The following is a 24097-nucleotide window of genomic DNA, read 5'->3' on the forward strand; positions in this document are numbered from 1 at the left end:
CAGCGGCGGGGAGGGCCTGCCCGGGGCTGGGGCTCGGCCGTGAGTGGCCACGGGCCACACTCTTGGGGAGCCTTGAGGGGTGTGCGGATCTGGGGGCGCCGACCGCAGCGCCCGGAAAGAAGAGCTCACGCCGGGCAGAGCGCAACCCGTTCACGTTTATAGAACAGCAGAGGCAGGAGGACAACACGGCAGCACTTCTAGGTCGGGGACCTGGCCGATCCGACCAGCACAGAATCAGGAACGTAACTGCACAGCGCTGGGGCCCCGCCCGTGCCTCAGTCCCACTCCCCGTCGCCCTCGGGGTGGTCCTCGCGCGGCACCTCCAGGTCGTGGAAGTGGAAGTTGGCCATCATGTCCCGCAGGGCCAGCATCAGCCTGTTCAAGCCCTGGTCAAGGTGTGGACCCCCGGCCCCTCCGTCCTCCGGCCGCTCCCCCTGCGGCAATGAGACTCGTCTGAGCCGCGCCTGCTGGGTCGTGCCCCCGCCCCGGGACCCGACACCCGCTCTCAGAGGCTGGCGGCCCCCACGTGCTGGGCTCCACGTACCTCCACGGTGTAGTTCGGCAACAAGGAGCGGAAGAAGAGGGCGATGGTGTTTCCGTGGCTGACGGGGTTGAGCCTGGAAGGGGAGTCAGGACGGTCAGAAAGCCCCTGGCGGGGCCATGAGGGCAGCCCCCACGGCGGCTGGGGAGAGAGGGGGGCGGGGGCGGCAGGGGGATGGCTCAGGCCCGAGGGGGAAGGGGTCCAGCGTGGGGCTGGCCTTCGGAACGTGGCCAGTTGAGTGGAGCGGAGAGTGGGGCCACTGCAGGCAAGCCCCACTCGCTCTTGAGAAAAGCTGTGTTTCAAAGTGTCCTTCGCTCAGAATTGAGGGGTGGAGAGAAGATTCTAGGGCGTGCGTCACGGCGGGGGGCCCCCTGCACTTCCTGGGCGCCTGGAGCCAGCACAGCACACAGCCATCCCCAGTGTGGCCACGCCCAGCACGTCAGCTTGGTGTTGAAGCCACAGACGCTGATCGTTAATAATTTTCATCTTAACCTGTTGAGAGTTTAACTGGAGACTCTATTTCCTTATGAATGGGCGCTCAACTTTTATAATTCAGCAGAGAACAAAAAGGACTTCATTCTACAAAGTATGTCCGCCTGAAGCCTGGAAACGAGAAAGTCTGTCTGTGACTCTCCCAGGTCGGTGACTCTGTGACCACGGGCTCTACATGAAGTAAAGCAATTACTTGAAGTAAAGCAATTACTTAAGGTAAAGCTTTAAAGACCGGAAGGAAAGGGGGAAAAAAGCGTTTGTATGAGCCAATTCTGAAGGCAGCCTGCAGACGCGGGCACCGCGGTGCCCTCCCCTGCCCTCCTGGCTGGACCTCGGGGCCTTCTGCGTCCTGGCCTGACTCTGCCAGACACTCGTCCCTGGCGGGGCCTCCGCACAGGCTGAGGCTCCTGCTGGAAACCAGCAGCCTTTCACATGTCAGGCTCACCCGCTGTTTCCTCGCAGGTTCTTACTGCAGTTCTGATTTTACATTTATTCCCGGATTCTACAACTGCTTCCTACCCTATCTCCACCACTTGCTCCAGAACCTGACAGAGAAACGGCCTTAGATGGACAAATAAGTGAAAACACATGGCCTGCAACAGCTGATCCGTGACCCCAGATCACCGTATTCTCTGAGGGCTTGAGTCTGAGGCAGCAAGACCCCCCGAGCCCCAGCACTGACCTCGGAGCCGTGTGGGCAAAGGAGCAGAGCAGCAAGTACCTCTCCGGTCTGACGTAGGAGTAGATGGTGTCCAAGGGAGGCAAAGGGTCATAGCCCAGCACAGACTGCGTGCTCACGTCCTTCAGAAAGGCACAGAGCAGAGGGGCGACTTTCAGCCGATTCTACTCTGGACCAGGCCCTTCTGCTGGGAGTGGGAAGAGTCTGACGGAGTGGCCCTTGCTTGCGAGGCCGTGCTCCCCGTACTGAAAACCTGGGCGAGGGGGCAGGACGGCCCTTCCTCCACCAGGACGCTCATCCGGCCCGCTCAGAGGCCTGGGATGAGCCCAGGGGCCGGCGCGGGCGTGGGAACCACAGGACCTCCCCTCACACATGCTGTGACCCCCCTGCAACATGTCAGGGCCTCACTCCCAGGCTGCCGGCTACTGGCCTCGGGGCTCCGAGCCACCAGGTCACCGCTCTGAGCCCCATAAGGTCACGGAAAGCTGCAGGCGCGCCTCTGCCTCTCAGAACGCGAGTGTCTGTGAGGGGAGGGGCCTCTGCCCGTGACCCCGAGCCGGGGGCAGAGCTGCTGGTAGGAAGAAGCCCGAGTCCAGCCCGCTCCCTTACCGGAGGTAGGGCGGCAACGGCTTCCTTGATCTCCGACAGGACCACGTGGCGGTGGATGTTTCTGGGTGCGCGCTGGTACAGCACCTTGCGCCTAGGGCCCAGGGAGACGAGGGGCAGTGGTGGAGGTGGCCGCGGCCCGGCGCCGCCCGCGAGACGGGCCTGGTCCTGAGAGCACTGCCCGCACCCCGGCCCCGGGCTCACCTGCTCTCACACGCCTCCACGGCGGGGTCCCCGGCGTCCACCGCTTGCAGAACCTCATGCACGTTCTCCTCCAGCCAGCTCATGGTGGCCGGCTCCTTCCAGAGGAAGTGGGACCTCCCGAGGTACAGGCTTACCAGCTGGCTCAGGGCGGGGGGCTGGCTGTGGGCAGTGGGGCCTGTGAGACCCCCACGGGCCCCGGCTCCACGCGCCCGCCGGAGCCTGTGGGCATCCAGGGCGTGCTGAGACCTGGAGGGGCAAGAGGCTGCCCAGAGGGGGCTGCCGACAAGGGACAGGGACCCCGGGGCAGGGCACGCAGGCACTTGCTCCTGTGCAGCGTCCTTACTGAGAACGAGCTCCTCAGTCAGAATCTAAATACAAGGAGAACGCAAACACCTGTGCGCACAGACACCGGAGAGCCCGCCCCAGTTTCGTGACCGGGCTTGAGGTGGCTGGCTCCCAAGTCCCACGTTTTCCTTCACGTTTTACGAGAAATTTTAAAAGGCAGCAGCTGCCAACACAGGCGTCTGAACCACACTCACGGCTGCAAGGACGTTACAGCCCCAGGGCCCCCGCTGTGTCCAACAGGCCAGGCTGATGCCCACGTGGTCAGGGCCCCAGAGCCCCTGCAGGGAGGACAGTCCTGCCACCCAGGCCCGCCCCCTGCCCAGGGCGCCCACCAGTCTGCACCTTATCTCGGCGTCGGGTCCGAAGAAGCGGTGCGCGGCCACAGCGGCGTCGGGGCGCACGCTGCAGTACTCGAGCAGAGGCATGAGCACTGCGGGGGGAGCAGGGCCGTCACGCCCGCAAGGCCAGGGCTGAGAGGCAGGGGAGGCCGCTCTCCCACACCAGCCCAGGGGCCCCTGCCGCCACGGAGGGCTGTCCGTCCCGCTGCCCTGCGGCCCCATCTGCACCCGAGGGGACCCACGCAGGAGCCCTGAGCACATGCGCTGGATGCTCTCATCACAGAGAACCCCTGCCCCAACGCTCTCCCAGGGACAGGCTCCACTCCAGCCACGCGCCTGACGGGAGCTTCCCGATGAAGCAGGTAGACTCTGGGTCGGCGAGCAGGCCCTGCTGGCGGCCACAGCCCCCCACGCAGGGCCTTAACCTCCCGTCAGGGGCCTCATTGGGAAGGGCCAGCACGGCTCAGACCCGGCCAGGCAGCCCGTGTGGATGGAGCCCAGCTGAGATGAGCAGGAGCGGCTGGCTGAGGATGCTGTCTGCCGGGACCCCGAGCGGCTAGGCGTCCCCCGCCTCGGCCGCCCACAGCGAGGCTTGCCGCCAGGGAGGGAGCGCGAGGGCCCGAGCTGCACGGCCCAGCCCCTGCAGAGCTGCACGCGGTGCTGGACCCCAGCCCCACCAGGGCCTGAGAGGGCAGTGGGCTCCTCCCTCAGGTCACAGACCCTTTGAGAATGTCGCCCAGGAGAGGAGCCGTGGGCCCTTTTCCCGTCCACACACCCACAACTTTAGGGGCCCATGGAAACCAGCAGGTCATCCGAGAGGACCCAGGACAATCCTAACTCTGAGCTCCTCACCCCAGTGAGAACCGGGACTTGAGGACGAGGACAGACGCCCAGTTTGCTGACTCAGCCCCTCCTGGCCCCGTTTCCTCTCACACCTAGCCCACCGCCAGAGAAAACGCGTCTACTTCAGGTGATAAGTTTTGCTTGAACCGTTAATATCTAAGGACACCCTAAAACCTCCAGGTGCCCTGAGAGCAAAGCTAGCTTTCAAACTGCAGCCCCGGCGCCTGAAGTCCCCGCTGGAAAATGCATCTTCCCGTGAGCTTGGGGCAAGCGCTGGGACCCATCCGTGCCCGCGGGGACTGCGGGGACACACCCACCTCCAGGGAACATGAAAAGCGCCTGCTGGATCAGGAGAGAGGCCTTCTCCCTCGCAGAGCTCAGCTCCTGGTTGGGGAGGTCTGCCTGCTGACTCAGCAGGAAATACGCCAGCGGCACAGAGAAGGCAAAATTGGGGAGCTGGGACAGGTTCCGATGAGCCTACAAGGAGTTTGGGCGTTTCAAGGTGGTGCAGACAAGAGAGGCAGAGCGCACGGGGGCCTGGATGTCCCTGGGCGAGCTGTCCCCCTTCTCCGTGCAGAAAAGGCAAATAAAAGGACCTGGGGGTACGTGGACAGACCCAGGCAGGGTGGGTGGGAAGAGTGGACGCCCACCTTCCCACGGCTTGGCGTCAGGCAGGGGCCGGGGTCCTCTGGGGGGTGGGGCCGCCCCACCTCCACGTCTGCTGACCCGGCCGGCTCTCGCCTCCCTCCCCATGCCTATGTGTCACGTGACAGCACGGTCTCTGGAGACTTCTGTAACCTCCCCCCCTCCCCCAGACGTCCTGGTGCAGCCCCACCGTGGGCGGCGCCCAGCAGCTGCATTTCTGTGAACTCCAGGAACCTGTGTGAACTAGACCCCGCACCGGGGAATCCTCGCCCAAGCAGGCCACATGATCCAGAGTTCAAAATAATTTACGTAGCTGTCTTTCAACTATACACCAACACGTGCGGTGAAGAAATTCAAACACAGAATAAGTAAAAGGCTGTCACCTCCTGGCCCCCGCCCGCTCCCGGCTACAGGTGTCCCCGAGACGGTGCCACCCAACAGGAGCACAGCGCCAGCCTACATCTTACAGCAGCCAAATTAAAAAGAAAACAGGTGAAATCTATGTTACTACATTATCTATAACCCAGTGTATCTAAAACAGCACCACTAGGATACGAAATGCAGGTTATTAATGAGACAGTTGACGGCCTGCCTCCTGCCCGTCTCAGACCCCACGTGCACCAACGCGTCCAGGGGTCGAGCCACGGTGGCCTCCCCCACCTCACGGCTCCCTCTGCACGCTCGCACTCACGTGTAAGCAGGCGGCGAGGCAGGCCCCCTGGGGTCTGCCCGGGGCCCTCCCCTGGCGTCCCAGCCCCGCCTGAAGCCCCGGACCCTCCCCTGGCGTCCCTGCCCGGCCTGGCGTGTGCTCACACCCACCTCCCACTCCTGGAAGAGGCGGATCAAGTACTCGTAGCTCCGTGCCCTTAAGGCCAGGTGGTCGAGTAGCAGCAGCATGCACAGGGGGTCCTCGTCCGGCTCCAGGCTTCCGGAGGCAGCACGGCGAGCAGAGGGAGACAAAACCCACAGTGGGCCGGCGCGGACGTCCGCGGGCCGCGGCCCCGGTGGGGAGGGGAGCGGGCGGCAGCCCTACCTGAGGATGAGCTTGCAGTACTCCAGCGCCGTGCGTGGGCAGCCCCGCTTCTCCAGGAAGCTCATCTGCTTGTAGAGGGCCAGGTAGAAGCTCCTAGACCCAAGACAGTTCCTCGTGAATGAGAGCACGGCAGGCAGCAGAGCACGTCGCCTGGCGCCTCGTCCGGCACTGCGTCCACCCTCTGCCCACAGGCTTCGCTGGCATTTCCCGTGTGGCCTAATCAGCGCGAACGTTCGCCAGGGTCCGGTCTGCAGAGAAGGTGACTCTGCTTGTTGTTTGCGGTCACGTGTGTGTGCACGGACAGAAAACCAAGCCTATTTGTTAGTGGAGATCTGCATCTTCTTGGGCATTTTTTTTAAAAACTATCATTTAAGGGAGGAGAGTTTAAATCTGCTACTGTAATTACCATCTAGATTTATTCTCAAATCTCAACAGCGGCCTGGTGGGCTGTTGTTTTGATCAACAGCTCCCTGCCCTGTTAATGCCTGGGAACGTTAGTATTTTACAGCATCGCAAAGAACTAAGAATGTCATTGGAGAGACAAGACTCACACAACTAGAAACAAGAGAGAAAATTCAGACCCCACACACACTGCAGACAATCTGTGCAGTGGGGGTCACTGTGCCCTGGGGCCCACGGCAGCCCCCAGGCTGGGGAACACATCCTACAAGGGACGCAACCAGGACAGCCGGAGACAACACGGGGCGGGGGGGGGGGGGGTGCGGGGAGGGTTGGCGGGGGTGCCCAGAGCGGAGAGCGTGCCCACGCCTGCAGGGCCCTGAAGAGCAGGCGGAGGGTGAGAGGCCGGAGGCTGAGAGGCCGGAGGCTGAGGTCAGCAGGGAGGCCGCGGTGTCCGCTCAGGCCTGCGCTGCTGAGAGCGGGGGCTTCGGGGGAGGAGCGTCTGCAGGAAGAGGGTCCCACGGGCATGCGTGACAGGAACACGATGGGGCTGCGTTCGAGCTGCTGCCCGCAAGGCGTTCCCGAGGACCCCAAGTGCGTGGGCTGCAGACCGAGTCCAAACACGCAAGGAAACACGACCAGCGGTCCCATCGCAGTGAGGCGGCCGGTGAGGCTCCCTCCTAACGTGGACAAGTTTAAAGCCCAGGCCAGCCTGGTCCGTCGGCCCTCAGGCCCAGCCCTCCTGCGTTCAAGCTTTAAACACAGCGTGAAGCCCCGGGACCCCAGTGGGAGCCCTCGTGGACGGTCCCGTGGCACCTGTTCCCACTGCGCCCACCCTAGCACCCACGTCACCTGTGACGCCTACGACACTCGCGAGGGAAGACGGTGTGCGCCTGTGAACGCCTGGCTGGCCGGCTCACCTGTTCTCGGGCCTGCGGTAGTCCAGCCGGCAGGTCCCGCTGGTGAGGCTGAACAAGGGGTGGAAGGCACACTCCATGCTGTACAGCGCGCGCTCTGCAGGCAACAGACACGGGGCGGGCGTCAGCCTCTGCGCGGCGGCTGCAAACCCGTCCTCTGTGGCTCCTGAGGAAAGCGCCAGAAGGGAGGTGGCCACGAGACGAGAAGTTGGAAAGTGACGGGCGAGGACGTGCCCACGGGGATCACGTCAACCACAGAGGTGTGACCTGGCCACGCCCGCTCCGGCCGGAGGAACCACACGCCTCTCATGAAGCCCACGCACCCCCAGGGGCTGATTCCCAGGAGCCGAGGGTGGAAACAGGCCACGAAATGTGGACCATCCATCATCACAAAAGGAATGACGTCCTGACACACGGCCCACACAGATGAACACTGAGGACATCACGGTAAATGACAGAAGCCAGATGGAGACGTGTGTCGTGATTCCATTTACAGGGAAGTCCGGAGACAGAGGGCAGACCGGCGGTTGCCAGGGGCTAGGGGAGGCGGGTTTCTTTCACACATGGTGGAAGTGACCCAGAATCAACAAGGATGAGGCTGTACAAGTCTGCATCTACTAAAAACGAAGGAACTGTATGCTTTAAAGGGGTGAATTTCACGGTAGATGAATTTTATCTCAATAAAGCGCCTACTTAAAGAACGTCCTGGCAAAGCCACCACGTCCCCAGCAACTGAGGCGGGGCTGCCCGCCAGGCCTTACCCACGAGGTCCCGCGCCATCTCCTGGTCCTCCTGGAAGCGGCAGGCGTCGCTGAGCTGCAGGAGCGAGTCCACGTGGTAGGGGCTGGTCTGCAGCAGGACCTGCGAGGCGGGAGGACGCTGATGGGACGAGGCCCAGGAAGGCCGCGGGCCCACCTCCGGCACCTCGCGCGCCCCGCGCCTCCGAGACCCCCCAGGGCGCCCGCGTACCACGATGTTGTTGGGCTCCAGGGACTCCACGGCGGCCAGGAACTTGTGCTGCGTCTGCTGGTACTCCTCGCTGTGCTCAAAGGCGAAGGTGGAGCGGCCTTTCCTAGACTCCAGCAGCCGCATCGACAGACCTGGGGGAGTAGGGGGTGCCGGCGTCAGGATGCCCAGGGCTGACTGCCCGCAGCTCGGGCCACACCAGCGACACCCGCCTCTACACCTTGCCTGTGAAGACGTTCCTCCCCCCAGGAGCGTGGACGGAGCACTGACATCCCAGGACAACAGGGAGGGGACACGCACAGCCCGCCTCCCCCACCCCGTCTGGTCAGCCCCAGACACTGTCTGCTTAGAGCCGTGATCCAGGCGGGCGTGGGACATGGCGCAGGGGCCACTGCCAGGCCTCCAAGGCGACAGGGACTGCTAAGCCACGACGTCCTCTCTCTGCTCCTTGCGCTGACTCTGGGTGGACGGGGTCCAGGGTCTTCTCGTGAGCCTGACAACTTCATTTCCCTTCGTTACCTTCAGGAGACTAGTCAGGGTCCCGGGACGCCCCTGGCGACACCCTCCTAACGGCCCCATTGAGGGCAGCCCTACAGGACCCCGTGGCAATGAGCCCCTCTCTCTGCCTGTGCCCAGGGGCCACTGCTGGGAACATGGGAGTGAAGGAAAAGGGGGACGAGATGCCCACTAGGACCATGGCTTCCCATGTCCTCACTGAGCACAGGGGGTCTCGCAGGGCATCCCAGGCCCCAGGGCCCCATGATCCTTGACGCCACACAGCCAAGCCCCCCCCCGGCAGGGCATTATTACCCTGCACCCAAATCTTTCTGCACTGCTGCTGTTTTTCTTTAAATTACTAAATTAAATTACTAATTTAAATTATTAAATTAATGTTAATTTTCTTTAAGTTATTAATTATTAAATTACTCTCCAGTTTGCAACAAAATATAAAGTGAACTTGACTGCTTCCTATGGCGTAGGATCCACAGCACAAAGGAAGAAGGTGGAGAAACACTGATTAGCACACGGTTAAGAAAACACACAGCAGGTGGGGGTCTGTGCCCAGACAGGGGGCTCCCCCCAGCCCCTCCCAGGGCCCTCGGCCGCACACACGCACGCTGGCTCTGCACACGCAGAGGCGTGCCCCTGCGGCCCCGCACCCTCACCTGGTTTGGTGTACCGGGGCCAGGCGCTCTTAGGGGTGGTCAGCCACGTACACTTGGGGTACACGCGCTGTCTCTGCCGCGGCCTGCGAAGAACAGACAGGGTACGGCTTTACCTCCGCTGCCGGACCTTTGCGGGCAAGGGCAGGACAAGGACAGAACACAAACCGCCTTGACAACGGCCGTCACCCTGCCGGACGAGACGGCAGACTGTGATCCGAGCAACCAAACCACCACGGAAGAGGGAGGAAAAACAGAAAACCCATAGTGCAGCAAAACGTTAGGAAAGGTAGAAAAAAACAGAAGGTGAGAACCTAACGTGAAGACGATAAGGCGAGAGCAAGCCGGCAGTGACCCGCGGACACAAATGAGCTGCCTTCCCCTGGACGACGCGGCTGCGCAGGGCAGAGGGCCCTTCTCATCTGCCCTCTCGGGAGACCCCGCCCCGCCAAGCAACAGAGATGGGGCATCGGCAGCAAACACCCACACACTTCTGGAAGAAAGCCAGCCAGACACAGGAGCACGGGTGGGCAGCGGGGTCGGCCCAGCTCCCTCCCCCAGGCCCAGTGCCTCGGCTCTCTCAGCCGGGGTCTCTGCTGCAGGCGCTCGCCCCTCCCCACAGCCGTGGTCACACCGAGGGCTTTCTGCTCTGTCACTGATGCTTTATTTCTTGAGCTGAGTAGTGGCCAAGTGGACCCATGTATATCACTCTGGATACATTTTTGATAATATGAACTATTTCATTAAGAAAAAAATTGAGTAAAAATCTGGATTGTGTTAGGAATGGGATGAAATAAAAGTAAGAAACTGCAGGAGAAAAAACAACTCTTCAAGAAAACCATGGTCAAAATCTGAAGGAAACTAAAATGTGGAATGATTCTGGGTTATTGGTAATTGTGAAAAAAAGGAGAATTCACTGGATGCTCAGAACTGTCCCGTCTATGGACTCCCGGGGATGGTCCAGCCCTGCAGTGAGCCGTCCATGCAGAAGAGGCTGCCACTGGGAGGTGGGGCGCCAACGGGGGAGCAGACACCAGCAGCAGAGGAGGCCCAGACGGGAGGACCCGGGAGAGAGCAGCGCACACGGCACCTGGAGACCCCGAGGGCACCGGACACGAGTGGGGCGAGGGGACGAGGAGGGACCACGGCTGCGCACGGGAGCCCACGCACAGGACTTCATTGTTTACAGAAGGAAACGTAATAAATGACAACTACAGTAACACTGTGAAAAACAATAAATGCAGTTACGATTAACTAACTGCTAGTAGTAAGTATAATTTGCACAGAAATAAGACCAGGCAAACATGTACAGACAGACCAGGCAGATGCAAAGGAAGCGAGGACGGGTTGGGGTGGAAGGTCCAGCCCAGGGCAATCCAGGTAAAAAAGGTGAACATTTTGAGTTAAAATGTTTTTCATTAATATTCCAAAAAAGAAGACAAAGTCAGAGACCCTTATGTCCTGAATAACTTAACACCAAAAATAAAAGCAAATTATAAAGCAAATGCAATGAGAAATACAAGGAAAGTGTGAGCGAATGACATGAAAAAAATCCTCAACCTCATTCATAATCAAACAAATAAAAGTCAGGGAATTCCCTGGCGGTCCAGTGGTTAAGACACTGCACTTCCACCGCAGGGGGCACGGGTTCAACCCCTGGCTGGGGAACCAAGATCCCTCATGCCACACGGCACGGCCAAAACAAAACAAAAAACAAAGTCAAAAACATGGAGACTGGGCTTCCTTGGTGGCGCAGTGGTTGAGAATCCGCCTGCCGATGCAGGGGACACGGGTTCGAGCCCTGGTCTGGGAAGATCCCACATGCCGCGGAGCAACTAGGCCCGTGAGCCACAACTACTGAGCCTGCGCGTCTGGAGCCTGTGCTCCGCAACAAGAGAGGCCGCGATAATGAGAGGTCCGCGCATCGCGATGAAGAGTGGCCCCCATTCGCCGCAACTAGAGAAAGCCCTCGCACAGAAACGAAGACCCAACACAGCCATAAATAAATAAATAAACAAAACAAAAAAAACATGGAGACCACACAACATTGTAAAATAACTATACCCCAATTAAAAAAAGACCAAAAAAACAAACACATGGAGACTATTTTTCCTCTTCACATCATGACAGACTTTAAAGCCTCCTACACCTGCCATGGATCCGAGGAGGAAGCAGCACGCAGACGGGGGGCGTAGGGGTTCAACTCTCGGGGGGCAGCGGGTGACACCCCTCCTGGGCATCCCCACGCCAAGTGCCAGCAGGCGCTGCAGCCAAATGCACCCCGACACCTGTGCCCTGGGCGCCTGCTCCCCCCATGCTGCTGGTGCAGTAGCGCAGGGTAAATGGTGCTCAGGACCCAGCCGTGCAAACCAGGCATGTGAGAGAGAGCAGAACCCTACAGCCTCAGGAAGCAAGACATGTGCACGGGGCCCAGGATGTGCAGCAAACAGCCTTGAAGGGTTATCTGTGGGGGCAAGGGTGACGGCTCGGAACTGCTTGAATAAGCAGCTCTTTTTCATAAGCAGCATTTATAAGCCTCTGCCGAGGGAAAGCTCCCACAGTCGGGGCTGCGCCCTGCGAGGGAGCGGCCCAGGCAGAAGAGCCCCCTTCCCACAGGACGTCCGGGATCCCCATGCTCTGGGTGCTCCCGCGGCGCTGACTGCAGGGCCCCAGCCACCAGAACTCACGTCCACGAAGGTCAAACTCATCTCAGACCCCAAACCCCACATTGGCACTGCTCTCGACCGAAAAGCAAAAATGAGTCTGGCTAAGATTTCAAGGCCAGAAGCTCAAACTTCAGAATCTTTGTAAAACTAGGACCCGCGGGGGAGAGCAGGCAGTGAGTGATGGAGCCCAACACCCACAGACAAGGCCACGCGACTTCTCCTCGACTCCCCTTCGGGTCCCGTGGGCTTCCTTTTTCACTGTGGCTGAAACACCCTCCCTTCCCTTCCCTCAGCTGAGCACACAGCAGTGTTGGTCTTACCTCTGCTCCCCCAGGACGGCTCGGGCACCAAAATACCTTTTCAGTTCCGTGTCTGGATTCAAGTGTCTAGAGAATTGAAAATTTTACAGAGAAAAATGAAATTGAGTGTGTTAACAACGATCCTGAGAATGTTAGAAAGTCACAAAAGGACCCAGCAGGGAGAACGGCTCTCCAGCAGGCCTGATTTCTCTGCAACCACACGGCCCGTGGCCGAGACCGGCCACCACTCGCCAGGCCGAGTCAGAGCAGCGTGAGCCCGGGCATGAGATCGAGGGGTCTTCACTGCCTTAGGAAGGAAGGTGGCTGATTTTTAATGCTGGCAACAGTCTGCGGTTGGGACAGGGCTTCGTTAAGCACCTAAAGGAACAGGGGATGGATAATTCACCCCCGAACGGCAGCTTTAATGCAGCCCAAGAAAGAACGTTCCCAGACACGCAGAGCTAGAGAAAGGTCCTGGGAGGCCAGGGTTGCCCCGTCCCCTCCCCGCTGTCCCCACAGACGAGCTCTCCTCACTCGGCGAGGCCACACCTGTGCTCCACGTACAGGACGTGCTTCTTGGCACTCAGTGGGGGCGGGCCTGGGTGGCTGCAGCCGCTGGCATCCTCAATCCTCTCCAGGATGCGGTCGATGTCCTCCAGCCCGTTCTCCTGCAAGTCCCCAAATGACATGTTCACCACCACACTGACTTGCTGACTTTATAAGTAACCATCCATAGCAAGATTTACTCTTACAAAGAACAAGTATTATATTGTGTTTCCCTCCTGAAAGACAGTACAATCTGAACACCCTGTACTGCACGTACATTTAGAAAAAAGGAGAGATGCTTCGTAAGAGGAACAGTCAGAATCACAGACCAGGAAGGGACTCTGCCATCGGAAGAGCACCGTTTCGGATGTTTGCTAGCAAATGGAAAGCACGGAGAGGAGGGCTCTAACCCTCAAGGATCGAAGTGAACAAATTTGGTAATTTCCCCTGACCTCTAAATTAGTCAGATAAAATATCAAGAAAAAATGAAACGTTTTCAACACCACCTCAAGAAACATTCAGAAAAGAACAGAGAGGAAATCCACCAGCCACACATACCGAGCTTTCTCCTGCAGCGTTTTTCTTATTTTTCTGTTTCCTTTTCTTCTTGCGGAGTTTGCCACTTGTATTAGACTGACAAAAGAAGCTCATTTCGGTCAATGGAAACAGACAATGACATCTTAAATCCGAGAACTAGAGCAGCCAGCTGCACGGGGACACAGCAGCAGGCCCACCGCCCGGCCGTCCACCTTCTGAATGTCCTATGAACGCACCCACTTCTCTCCAGCAACTGACACCTCCCACCGGTCTCCCTGACTCTGGTCTGGCCCCCACCTTTCTGAGGGCTCCCTGACCACTCACGGGGTCTGGACCCTCCGCCCACCTGCCCTCTGCTCTCACCCGTCACCGTGTCAACCACTCCCTGCCACACTCAGCCGGCCTGGAGCCCAGGACTCCGCACCCCAGGCCGCCACGCCTGCAGTCCCCCACCTCAAGACCTCTCGTGCCTTTCCCCGGCCACCACCTTCCATCAGTGTGAAGGTCCTCGAGGAAGCCCCCCGGCACCCCAAGACCAGTCGAGTGCCCAGCTGCACCAGAGGTCCCTGGAGGGCACAGACTGGCTCGCCGTGAGCACTTGCTGGGTGAGTGACGAGGGGCCTCCTATAGGGACCCCCTTCCTCACCGTGCTGCTCAGCTGCCACACCCAACCAACCCTAAGCTGGACTACGTGTCTCTTCCAGTGCATCCACCAAGGGCCCCGGTCCACCCGGCCCGAGCTGCAGACACACAGTCACGAAGAACACGCCCCACCTGGGCAGAAGGGCACTCTCCCAAAACAGGGGGCAGGCCTCGTGCCAGGGAGACGTGTCTGGGGACCCAGACTGTGGCCCCTCGCCAGCCGCCACCAGTCTTGAGGACTCCAAGCCAATCTGATCAGGGCTCCCAAGGAAGTCTGGGGGCAGCCGGGCAATTCACAAAATGGCCCTCAGAGAACGCCAGCGGGGCGTGTAGGGGGGAGCTGCACCTGCTCTGGGGGCACCGCCGCGTCCGCCACGTCGCCGTCCTTCCTGGACTCTGAGCGTCCACTCTGGGCCCTCCTTTTGTCCCCCGATGCTGCAGCATCGATGAGCAGACAGTCGGTCCTGTCCCCGTTCACCCCGGGCGCCTCCTCGAGGTCCTCGATGTTTATCTGGAAACACAGATGGGGGAGCAAGGGCGTTACGGGGGCATCCTAGGCACCAATTAAAAGGTGACTCTGAGATGCACGCGTGTTTCGGGGAGAGGTGGGCGGGCACCTTCCGGGTCGCTGAGGTTGTAGAGGGAGGACCACAGATGTCTGCTAGCCCAGCGGCCACGGCGCTCCCCTCTCAGCAGCGCGGGGCCAGGGCCACTTCAGTCATGGTCCCAGAGAACGCTGGGGCGCTGTGTGGCTACGGGATCTGTCCTCAGGGGTGACGTGATGAGGAATCCTACACGGGACAACTTCTCCCCCTACCGAGCACCACCCCAGAGTAAACACACACGCTAATGCCGCACTGTTCCCTCCTCCCACCTGGACTCCGGCCAGCTGTTCTACACCAGCAGACAGGACCAGCGCCTGGGGGAAGACAAGGCCCAGGAGACAGATACTCAATAATAAGAACGGTAACGCATCCGTCAGGGGAGGCTTAGACAGCGGTGAACAGGGACGAACCACGCTCGTGTGCACACGCAGACCTCAGGAACACGATGCTGAAAGGAAGGTCCCAGGAGACTCACACCCTCGCTCTGGAGGAGACGGGGCAGGGACAAGTCACGGGACAAGTTCTGGCCCTTCTGCTAGTAAATGAATCAGCAAACAAAAGAGGCGACACGCAGCACCAACACCACGCTTCACGAGACACATCAGAGGGACGCGACCTGGCTCACCGAGGTCCAAAAATAAATGCAAAAACGTACATAAAAGATTCAGAACATCTGAAACATATAAAGCTAAAAAAATAAAAATAAAATCCACTCTAACCCCCAGAACCCTGAGATGATTTCAGAACAAAACTGGGGCGAAGTTCTCAGCGACTGGCCACTGCCTGTCCCCGCGGGGCCCGGGGCTCTGACGGAAGTCTCAAGGGAAGGGACGCACGCGCGTCTGTGCTCCCTGGTTTCGCATCTTCACCAGCGGAGGTCCCCACGCGGCCAGGGTGAAGCTCAGGGCTGTGTGACACCTGCCTAGCAAATTCACAGACCTTTTTCTGTAACGACAGGACCAGGCACACCGCGGCGGGCACAGCACCGTGAGGCCAGGCCCCGCCGTGGACCTCGGTGCGAAGGGAGGAACTGCAGTGAGGGGCCCGCGGACGGTGCCTCTCCACAGCAGGGGTCCCGGAGGAACAGCCCCACGCTTTGTCCAGCGCTCAGCGCTGGTGACGCCTCCCGGGGAAGCCCGGGACTGCTTTACTTTTATTAAGTCACGCTCACATCCTTAAAAAAGAAATTCTCATTTTTGAGCCCCCTGTGGAAGCTTGAGGTGTTTCCAGAAATTCCAGTTTATGAGAAGCTCCATGCCAAGGTCAACTTCAACAGAAAGAAAAACTCTGACTCTTGCACACAGAACCCTGAGGAGCTTTGGAAAGAGCTCTGCGAAGGAGCACGACTCACTGCTCCCCACGCGGGCCGGCGCCGGCCCGAGACCTCCGCCCAGCATCCTGACGTCAATCTGACTTGCCATCCAGGAGCTGCCATGGTCATCAGTTTCGAGGTCCCAAACGGGTCCCTATTTCCAGAGGGTCTTGTCTGCTGCCTGTGTGCTCTCTGGAATCCCCAGGACAAGGCACCATGAACACTTCAGTGAGGACGGGGGAGGGGCTGGATCTCTGCTGGGGGTAGGAAGCTTTTTCTTTAAAAAAAAAAGAAAAAACCTGGGTACAATTTACATCTCTTGAAATGAATGTACAGGACAAGTTTTGGCAGAGCTGTGTAACCTATACTCTTATCAGGAGACAAAACCCTCCTGTTACCCCAGAAACACAGGCCTCGCTCCACCCCCAGCTGACCCTCCTGTTACCCCAGAAACACAGGCCTCGCTCCACCCCCAGCTGACCCTCCTGCCGATGCTGGCGAACCCTAGGGTCTTCAGCACTGTGGCTTTGCCTGTCCCAGGACGCCGTGCCCGCCCGGCCAGTGTCTTCTGGAGTGTACGGCTTCTGAGGTTCGTCCTGTTCTTGTATTAGCAGTTAGCTCCTGGTTCCTGGCGACTAGTATTCCTTTGCGTGGATATACCACATTAGTTTATCCATTGGGAGTCTTTTGTTTCCTGTTTGGGGCTACTGTGGATTAAGCTGCTGTGAACATTTGTGAAGTCTTCTGGGTAAGTGTCCAGAAGTGGTTGTTGGGGTGTGAGGCGTCAGGTTTATGCTGAATTGCCAGGCCTGTTTCCAGCGGTCGGACAATTTCATCCCCCGCCTCAAGGCTGCCAGCCCCACATGCTCTCATTTTGGCCATTCTGGTGGGTGCACAGGGGTATTGTATTACAATTTTAATTCACATTTACCTGTAGCCTAATAGTGTTGAGTACTTCCCCACTCCTTTGGGAAGTGTCTGTTCACTAAAATTGGGCTGACGTGTTACTGAGGGGCCACACCCTCTGGGGCGAGGCCTCTGTCATGGCTCTTGTGAGCTCCTTCTCGGTTTGCGGCAGGCCTATTCATTTTCCTAACTACATCTTTTGATGAGCAGAAAAGTTTTAAATTTTGATGAAGTCCATTGTATCAACCCTTTCTTATAATTAGTTAGTGCTTCCTAGACCCAGTCCAGGAACATCAAAGCTATCCTCCTACGATTTCTATTAAAAGTGTGATAGTTTTAGCGTGTGGAGCTGTGACTGTGCGTGTGGAGGAGCGGGTATGGCTGAAGTTCATCTCTCCCCACACCACCAGCCAGTTATTCTAACACCATGTCTTACAGGGATACTGACTTGCTCTGGAAAAAACCAGTGGACTGTGTGTGAATTCACTTCTGAAGTTTTGTTTCTGCTGTGCTTGCCTGTGTATCTGCATTTATGCCAGCAGCACACTGTGTCTGCCTTATACTTTTAGTGGCTGCTCCGGGGTTTGCCGAGAGTATCCGTCATGAGATATTCTATCATGTCACAGAAAACACGAGACCACCCAACGGCCCAGCCCACTCTGCCCTTCCTCCCACTACTAGTCAGGCCACGTATTTTACTTTCACATGTTATAAACCCAACAATACACTATTACTTTTGCTTTACACAGCAAATTATCTTAAAAAGAAATTTTAAAACTAGAAAAGATTATGCATCTATCCCAATATTCACCATTTCCAGCACTCCTTCACATACATCCACATTCCCATCTATTCCTTTAACATTTCTCTTAGTGTGCCTTTCGACAGTGAATTTTCTCAGCTTTTGGGTTTATGAAAACATCTTTATTTCACATTCATTTTTGAGAAGCATTTCACTGGATATACTATGCCAGGTCCACTTCTCTTTCGGCACTTTAGAGATGGTGACCCACTGTCTGCAGGCCTGCTCTGATCTAACGGTAAGTCAGTGATTGCTTCCCTGTAGATAATGTGTCTCTAACTTCCAGCTTCGTTTACAACTTTTCTTCACCATGGGTTTACAGCAGTTATGATTCAAACTGCTGCTAAATCATATCCTGCTTAGGGTTTGTTGAACTTCTTGGATCTATGGGGTTTTCTTTTGTGTCAAATTTGGGACTTTTTCTGCCACTATTTCATCAATTATTTTTTCTGCCCAACTTCCTGCCGCTGTTCCGCTCCCACAATTACAGACATTAGACTCCTTGATATTGTCCTACAAAGGACTGAGGTTATTTTTCCCCTTTCTGGACAGTCTGGATAGTGTCTTTGCCTTAACTTCAAGATCACTCATCTTTTCTTCTCAAGTATCTATAATCTGCAATTCAGACCATCAAGCTAGTTATGCATTTCAGATAATATATATTTTTCACATCTGGAATTTGCTCTTTTATAGTTTATACTTCCCTAGTGAGATTCCCTATATTTTCCCTCATTACGTTCATGCTTTCCTTTAAATCCTTGAATATATTTATATCTTGTCTTAGGTCTGCATATGATTTTACCGGGCTTGTTTCTCCTGAATGCTTTGTCTCCTGGTTATGAATCACATTTTCCTGCTCTTCATGTGTCTGGTAATTTTTTAGTGTGTGCTAGCTGTCATGATGCTACACTGCTGAGTGACTAGATTTTGTCCTTTTACTTAATAAAGTGTTGACGTTTGTTCAGGCAGGCAGTTAATTTACTCGCAGATTAGCACAATACCTCCAAACTTTATTTTCAAGCTATCTTAAGACAGGCATAGAGTACTCTTCACTGGAGGGAGACGTTAGCCCTACTGCTATGGAAGGCCCTTTCTGAAGCCTCCACTGGTCACCAGGCTTCTCGGTTAGGCCTCTGTGTTCTGGTTGGTCAGAGCTGAATGTTTTCCCAACCCTGGGAGCTCGAGTGGTGGTGAGTGTCTCGTGTTGCCCTTCCCCCATTGGCTGTTCTATGCCCAACACAGCTTAGTATCGAGCCCAAGACTCCGAGCAGGTTTCCGGAACTCCTCCTCTCCAGCACCTTCCCCCTTAACTCCAGCCACTTCTACAGACCCCAAATCTGATCTGTCCCCTGGCTCAGCATGAGCACCACGATCTGCTGGGACAGCCTCCCTGTGCCTGGGTTTGATCCCTGGTCGGGGAACTAAGATCCCACAAGTTGCATGGTGCAGCCGAAAAAGACAAAACAAAACAAAAAACGCCTTCCGTTTTAGGGCCCCTAAGAGTGCTACTGGGAAAAAAAAGTTATTTTTCCTATTAAAAGAGGGAAAACATTAAAACTTGACATTACTGAGGAAGTTCTTCTCTGGCATGCAGTCAGGGATGACAAAGCCCCATCTTTCTACCATCTTTCAGTAGGTGGAAACTGGCATGGATGAGGCCACCTCTGCTAAAGGTTTTCTCACAGACTTGAGGACAAAAGAAGTGATGTGACATGACACTAACCTGAAGAATCTTAGAAAATTATTGTAATCCACGACCAAATGTGCCCTTGAGCAGTGAAAAAATCTACAGGGGTTCCAATACCACCTGTTACCAAATGCGTTTGTGAATGCGAATCCAGGGTCTGGCTCCTGCTGCCAGCAGAACTGGGCATCAAACATGAAGATGACCCACGTCCGCGAGATGTCCGCGAGATGTCCGCGAGTCGACGGTCACCGAGCAACGTCCAGTTCTTATTCCAGTCAAACAAGAGCAACCTCATCAATGACGCTTACTTTGGAACAAGTTTCCTTTTATTTAATTACACGACTTCGATTTCTTCCAATCTAGATTTATTTCAGAGACTGGCCACTATATTGTACATGAAAACAGAGAGACATACACACGTAATTCTTCAGAAAAAAATAATCTTCCTCGCTAAAACTTTTCAATGATATAGAATAAATCCTGATAGTTTTTAAAAGCTTGTGGTTTTTTATCAGATTGTCAAAGTGGTCCCTGACCCCAAAACACTAATAAATTCTATTTTACAACACCATTTTTAACAGTTGCACAGTACGTTATGCTGCAAAACTCAAACTATACCCTTAAAACAGGTGCATTTATTACATATAAATTATATTTCAATAAAACCGATTTTCAAAAACCACTCTGAATGAGGTAGGAAAGACGATTTCTAATCTAAGGCCAAGGAAACTCACCCAAGAGCCAGCAAAGAGGACAGTCCCAGCTATTAAGTCACAGAAGGGTGTCTTCCCACTCCCCAGGGGGAGAGGGGGGTACCAGCCCCTAGAAACGTCTCTAAACCACTTAGGGTCACATGTTTCTACTGAAGTTCTTGGCTGTCAACATGATTTAACATCAACATTTGCTGAGTACTGCGTGCCCGGCATGGGCTAAGGGCTGTACACGTTAGTTCACTGACTCTTTGTGACAACCCCATGAGGTAAGTAACATCATTCCCAGGAAACGGGAGCCGACGCGTATGTTAGGAACCCTGCCCAAGTTCTCACAGGTAAGAAGAGGCGGAGCCGGGACGCAAAGCCCGTGTGCAGACGCTCACACTCTGTCCTCAGAGGGAACACTGACTCATGCCGCGACCTCTCCGCACACCTAAGAGAACAGACACTGTTCCGGGGGTGGGGACGCGCAAGGGAACAACAAAGTCTCTGTTCTCACACGGCTGATACTCTCCGGCAGTGGGGGCCAAGCAGCATGAGATAAAAAGAACACGTGGGTAACTTGTACGGTTTGTTCTGTGATAACTTCCAGGGAAAAAGGGGACAGATCAGAAGAACGGGGGGGGGGGGGTAGGGGCTGTAACTTTCAATCGGTGGGAAGGGTAAGCAAGACTCAGAAGGCGACATCTGAGTGAAGCCTGAGCGGGGTAAGCAACACAGGAATATGGGGTGTCCCGGGTAGAGGGGACGGCGGGGAGACCTGTGTTCCAGGCCTGTGGCTGGAGCAGAGCGGGCGAGATCAGGGGGAGATGAGGCGGGCGATCCGGTCCCTGGCGGGCTGTGAGAAAGGAGGGCTGAGAGCAGATGTGGGCCTAACAGGATCCTTGTGGCTGCTGCACCCAGACAGGCTGCAGAGGCCAAGAGGACGAGCGGGACCGGGTCAGAAGTATCCAGGCAGAGGCGACGGCCACACCACAGGTGCTACACCTGCAGCCGCCCAGGACTTCACCAGGGTTTGCATGCGGTGTGTGAGAGAAAAAGGTCAGGGGTGTATTCCAGGCTGATGGCCTTGGCAGCAGAAGAGTGGAGCTGCCCTCAACAGACAGGGAAGGCTGGAGGAGGCAGAGAGGGCAGTTAAAGTCTGGACACACTAAGCCTGAGACGTCTGCGAGACACCTAAAGGAGACGATGTGAAGATGGCGTCTGAATCCAGAGACTACGACGGAGGTCTGTGCAACATCAGGGTCCTGCCGGAGAGCCGAGGAGGACACGCACAGCACAGCACAGCACTCAGCAGGGGCAGCTGCTGGGTCCCTCTGACCTGACCGATACCACCGGGAGTCCACAGAAGCACCTGCCTTTTTTTTTTTTTTTTTCATCTATCCCCACACCCCGGCCCACTGTCCATCTACCCTCCTTTCTTCTTCAGAAGGAACGCTAACTTTGCTTCAGAGACAAACACCAGGGCATGGTTCAGAATACAATTTTAGGGACTTCCTCAGTGGCGCAGTGGTTAAGAACCCGCATGCCAATGCAGGGGACACAGGTTCGAGCCCTGGTCCTGTAAGATCCCACATGCCGCGGAGCAACTAAGCCCGTGCACCACAACTACTGAGCTTGTGTGCCACAACTACTGAAGCCCGCGTGCCTAGAGCCCGTGCTCCGCAACAAGAGAAGCCACCACGATGAGAAGTCCATGCACTGCAATGAAGAGTAGCCCCCACTCGCTGCAACTAGAGAAGGCCCGCGCACAGCAACAAAGACCCAACGCAGCCAAAAATAAATACATAAATAATTAAAAAAAAAAAAAAGGAGTCCAGAGCCTGGATTTCACTGTGGGTGTCACTTACTACCTCATTTGTACAATGGGGACAACATGACCTTCCCAGGCCGTAAGACACACGACATCGCAGCAGGGCCTGGAACGTGTGAACGTTTTCCAAATGAGTTACTGTTGTTTAAGACTGAAAAAAAAAGAAGACTAAACCTGGAGAATGTCAGAAAAAGGAGAAAGTACACTTGACAGACGGTCAGGGAAAACAGCCGACTTCAGCACAAACTCATTTCAGCCTGTTAACAAGTGGAATGGAAAGAAGCCTCGAGGATTTTGAGAGAAGTCAAAAAATGACTGGAAAACCTAGGGATAAATGATGTGATGGGAGCACTGGGGAAAAACCGGCCATGTGTGGAGAACCGTGGAAGCTGGGTGGGGGCCCGTGAAGGTTACTTGTACTGCTCTATTTTTGCATGTGTTTGAAATTTTCCATAATAAAAAATTAAAAACAAAGAAATGGCAAGAAACAAGGGAGCGAGGAGGCTCAGAAGAGGTAGGTGGCAGGAGAGTCCGGAGAATTTGAAGACGGACTTGGTCCCGCCTCCAGCAGAAACTACAGGGTGAGGCTGCCTCTTACGTTGGAGAAACGTGGACAATCTCTAAACCAAACTCCCAGACTGGCAGCCCACACTCCCCAGTCTTAGGATGGGCCCCTAACCTGCCAACTTCCTGTGAAGTTGGGAGCGGTTGCCAGACTAAAAAACCTTACAGACGACAGCTGGGCAGCTGGTGTCTCCACGATCTTCACACCTACTGGTACTCCTCCAATCACTCGGCAACCGCGGTCGCGCCCTAGTGTGCGCCGGGTGCACGGTGCTAGGGACACACAGTGAACAAGCAGACACGGTACCTGCCGCACAGGTCGGTCAAGGGAGCGAGAACGAGCACGTGCAGAATTACAGACTGAGGCCAGCGCTACAGAGACGGGGGGGGGGGGGGGGGGGGGCGGGGGGGGCGTTATTTTTCTGTGCCAGACACCTGCTATGGGGACGCAGCGATGGGCAGAGAGAGGCACCGAGTCCTGGGTTGTGAGGACCAACCGAGATCGTTTGCGAAGGCCCTGCGACAGCACCGCGAGGGAGACACTTAACCCTGAAATCAGGGTTGGCGTCCCCAGACCCTGGGAGCGAAACCTCGCCCACCGCGCTGAGGCCCCGCCCACCGACGACAGGCCCCGCCCACCCGCTGCAGCCAGGACCCCACTTACCCCGCCCCCGGACTATGGCCCCGCCCCTCACCGCAGCCCAAAGCCAACGTAGCCCCGCCCCCGGCCTCAGGCCACCGCCCACTCCTTTCGCCCCGCCCCCACTGCAGCCCAGACCCCCGTAGCCCCGCCCCGTGACGTCACGGACCCTCCTCGCATGCCGCCCCCACCCCGGGCCCCCACCCCAGGCAGCCCCACGCCTCACCAACTCGAACCGGTTGTTGACACGGACGCCCTCCTCCCCTGCGCCCCGGGGGCGCCGGCCACCTGGCCCCCGCTTTGGGCCTTCTTCTTCCACATCATCATCATCGTGGAGGACAAACTGCAGGGCGCCAGGCCCGAGGGGCTCCTGGCCGCGCTGTTCCCCCCTCAGCCTCCGGAGGGCCCGGCGCGACATAGGACCCAACAGCCGCTGACGTCTAGAGACGGGCAGAAGGAAGAGCGGAAAAGAGAGCAGACGGCGCGCCTGCGCACTTAAGGCGCGGTGGCGCGAGTCTGGCGTGTCGCGTCTGCGCGCTGCGGCCTTCCGGAACTTCCTCTCTGTCTGCGGTGGCATCAAAGAAGGCGCAGGCACTTCCGGGCGAGTTCTCGCGAGATTTGGGCGCTTCCGCGGGCGGGTGTCTCTGGGTCTCCTGGAGGCGCGGCAGCGAGAGACGTTTGGACGGCGCGGGGCTCCGAGCCTCCAGTAGCGAGTGCGGGCCGGCGGGGCGGGGGCGGGGGCGGGGGCGGGGGCGGGGCGGGGGCGGGGCCAGGCGGCAGCTGGGGGCGGGTCGCGGGGGCGGGGCCAGGCGGCAGCTGGGGGCGGGTCGCGGGGGGCGGGGCCAGGCGGCAGCTGGGGGCGGGTCGCGGGGGGGGGGGTGCGCCCAGTCGCGGCAGGCCGCCTCCAGGGCTGCCGGCGAGGCAGTTCTGTCCTCGTTAAAAGTAGGCGCGTCCAAGCCGAGGAGCTTCCCAAAGCTGCGGATCTGGACCCCTCTCCCAGGGCAGGCTGAAACCGACCCTTAGGGTACGCCCTGGGCGTTTGCTTTTTGTCGTCATTAGTGCGTCCCAGGTGATTTTCCTGTACATCTAGGTGTGGGAATCCGTGGTCTAAAGTGGAGGCTCGCCACCCTTACCGTGTGTCATCATCTCCTGGAGGGATTTTTACAGTGAAGGTCGAGGACTCATCCCTAGAAA

At 57.1% G+C, this 24097-nt stretch overlaps 1 protein-coding gene across 4 annotated transcripts; it reads right to left on the bottom strand.

Moving 5' to 3' along the window:
- Positions 1-135: 135 nt before the first annotated feature.
- On the bottom strand, positions 136-23419 carry TCF25 (TCF25 ribosome quality control complex subunit). 4 transcript variants are annotated; one of them, XM_082369498.1, is made up of 18 exons: positions 23130-23419; positions 14208-14372; positions 13241-13315; positions 12686-12804; positions 12158-12223; positions 9175-9257; positions 8012-8142; positions 7804-7903; positions 7046-7139; positions 5727-5819; positions 5513-5618; positions 4366-4525; positions 3210-3297; positions 2523-2681; positions 2322-2412; positions 1755-1834; positions 545-617; positions 136-434 (listed from the first exon to the last, which is right to left on the bottom strand). In XM_082369498.1, exons 1-18 carry the CDS (start codon positions 23319-23321, stop codon positions 276-278), a joined length of 2034 nt encoding a protein of 677 aa, XP_082225624.1. In that variant the 5' UTR covers positions 23322-23419; the 3' UTR covers positions 136-275. The 4 variants fall into 4 exon arrangements, with proteins under 4 accessions (XP_082225624.1, XP_082225622.1, XP_082225623.1 ...); XM_082369496.1 differs by having other exon boundaries at positions 1716-1834; positions 2523-2741; positions 23130-23406; XM_082369497.1 differs by having other exon boundaries at positions 2523-2741; positions 23130-23405.
- Between the last annotated feature and the right edge of the window lie 678 nt (positions 23420-24097).

This window comes from Balaenoptera borealis, assembly GCF_965194805.1.
Source record: "Balaenoptera borealis genome assembly, chromosome: 19".
Classification (NCBI taxonomy): Eukaryota; Metazoa; Chordata; class Mammalia; order Artiodactyla; family Balaenopteridae; genus Balaenoptera; species Balaenoptera borealis.

What these genes read in the sequence shown, in the direction of transcription:
- TCF25 (XM_082369496.1), bottom strand. Translation starts at nt 23,321, where the DNA reads ATGTCGCGCCGGGCCCTCCGGAGGCTGAGGGGGGAACAGCGCGGCCAG. An exon ending in CGGCGGTGCCCCCAGAGCAG is followed by an intron (nt 13,316 to 14,207) that starts GTGCAGCTCCCC and finishes TTCTTTTGTCAG; the next exon opens with TCTAATACAAGTGGCAAACT. An exon ending in GTCCTGTACGTGGAGCACAG is followed by an intron (nt 12,224 to 12,685) that starts GTGTGGCCTCGC and finishes TCAATTCTCTAG; the next exon opens with ACACTTGAATCCAGACACGG.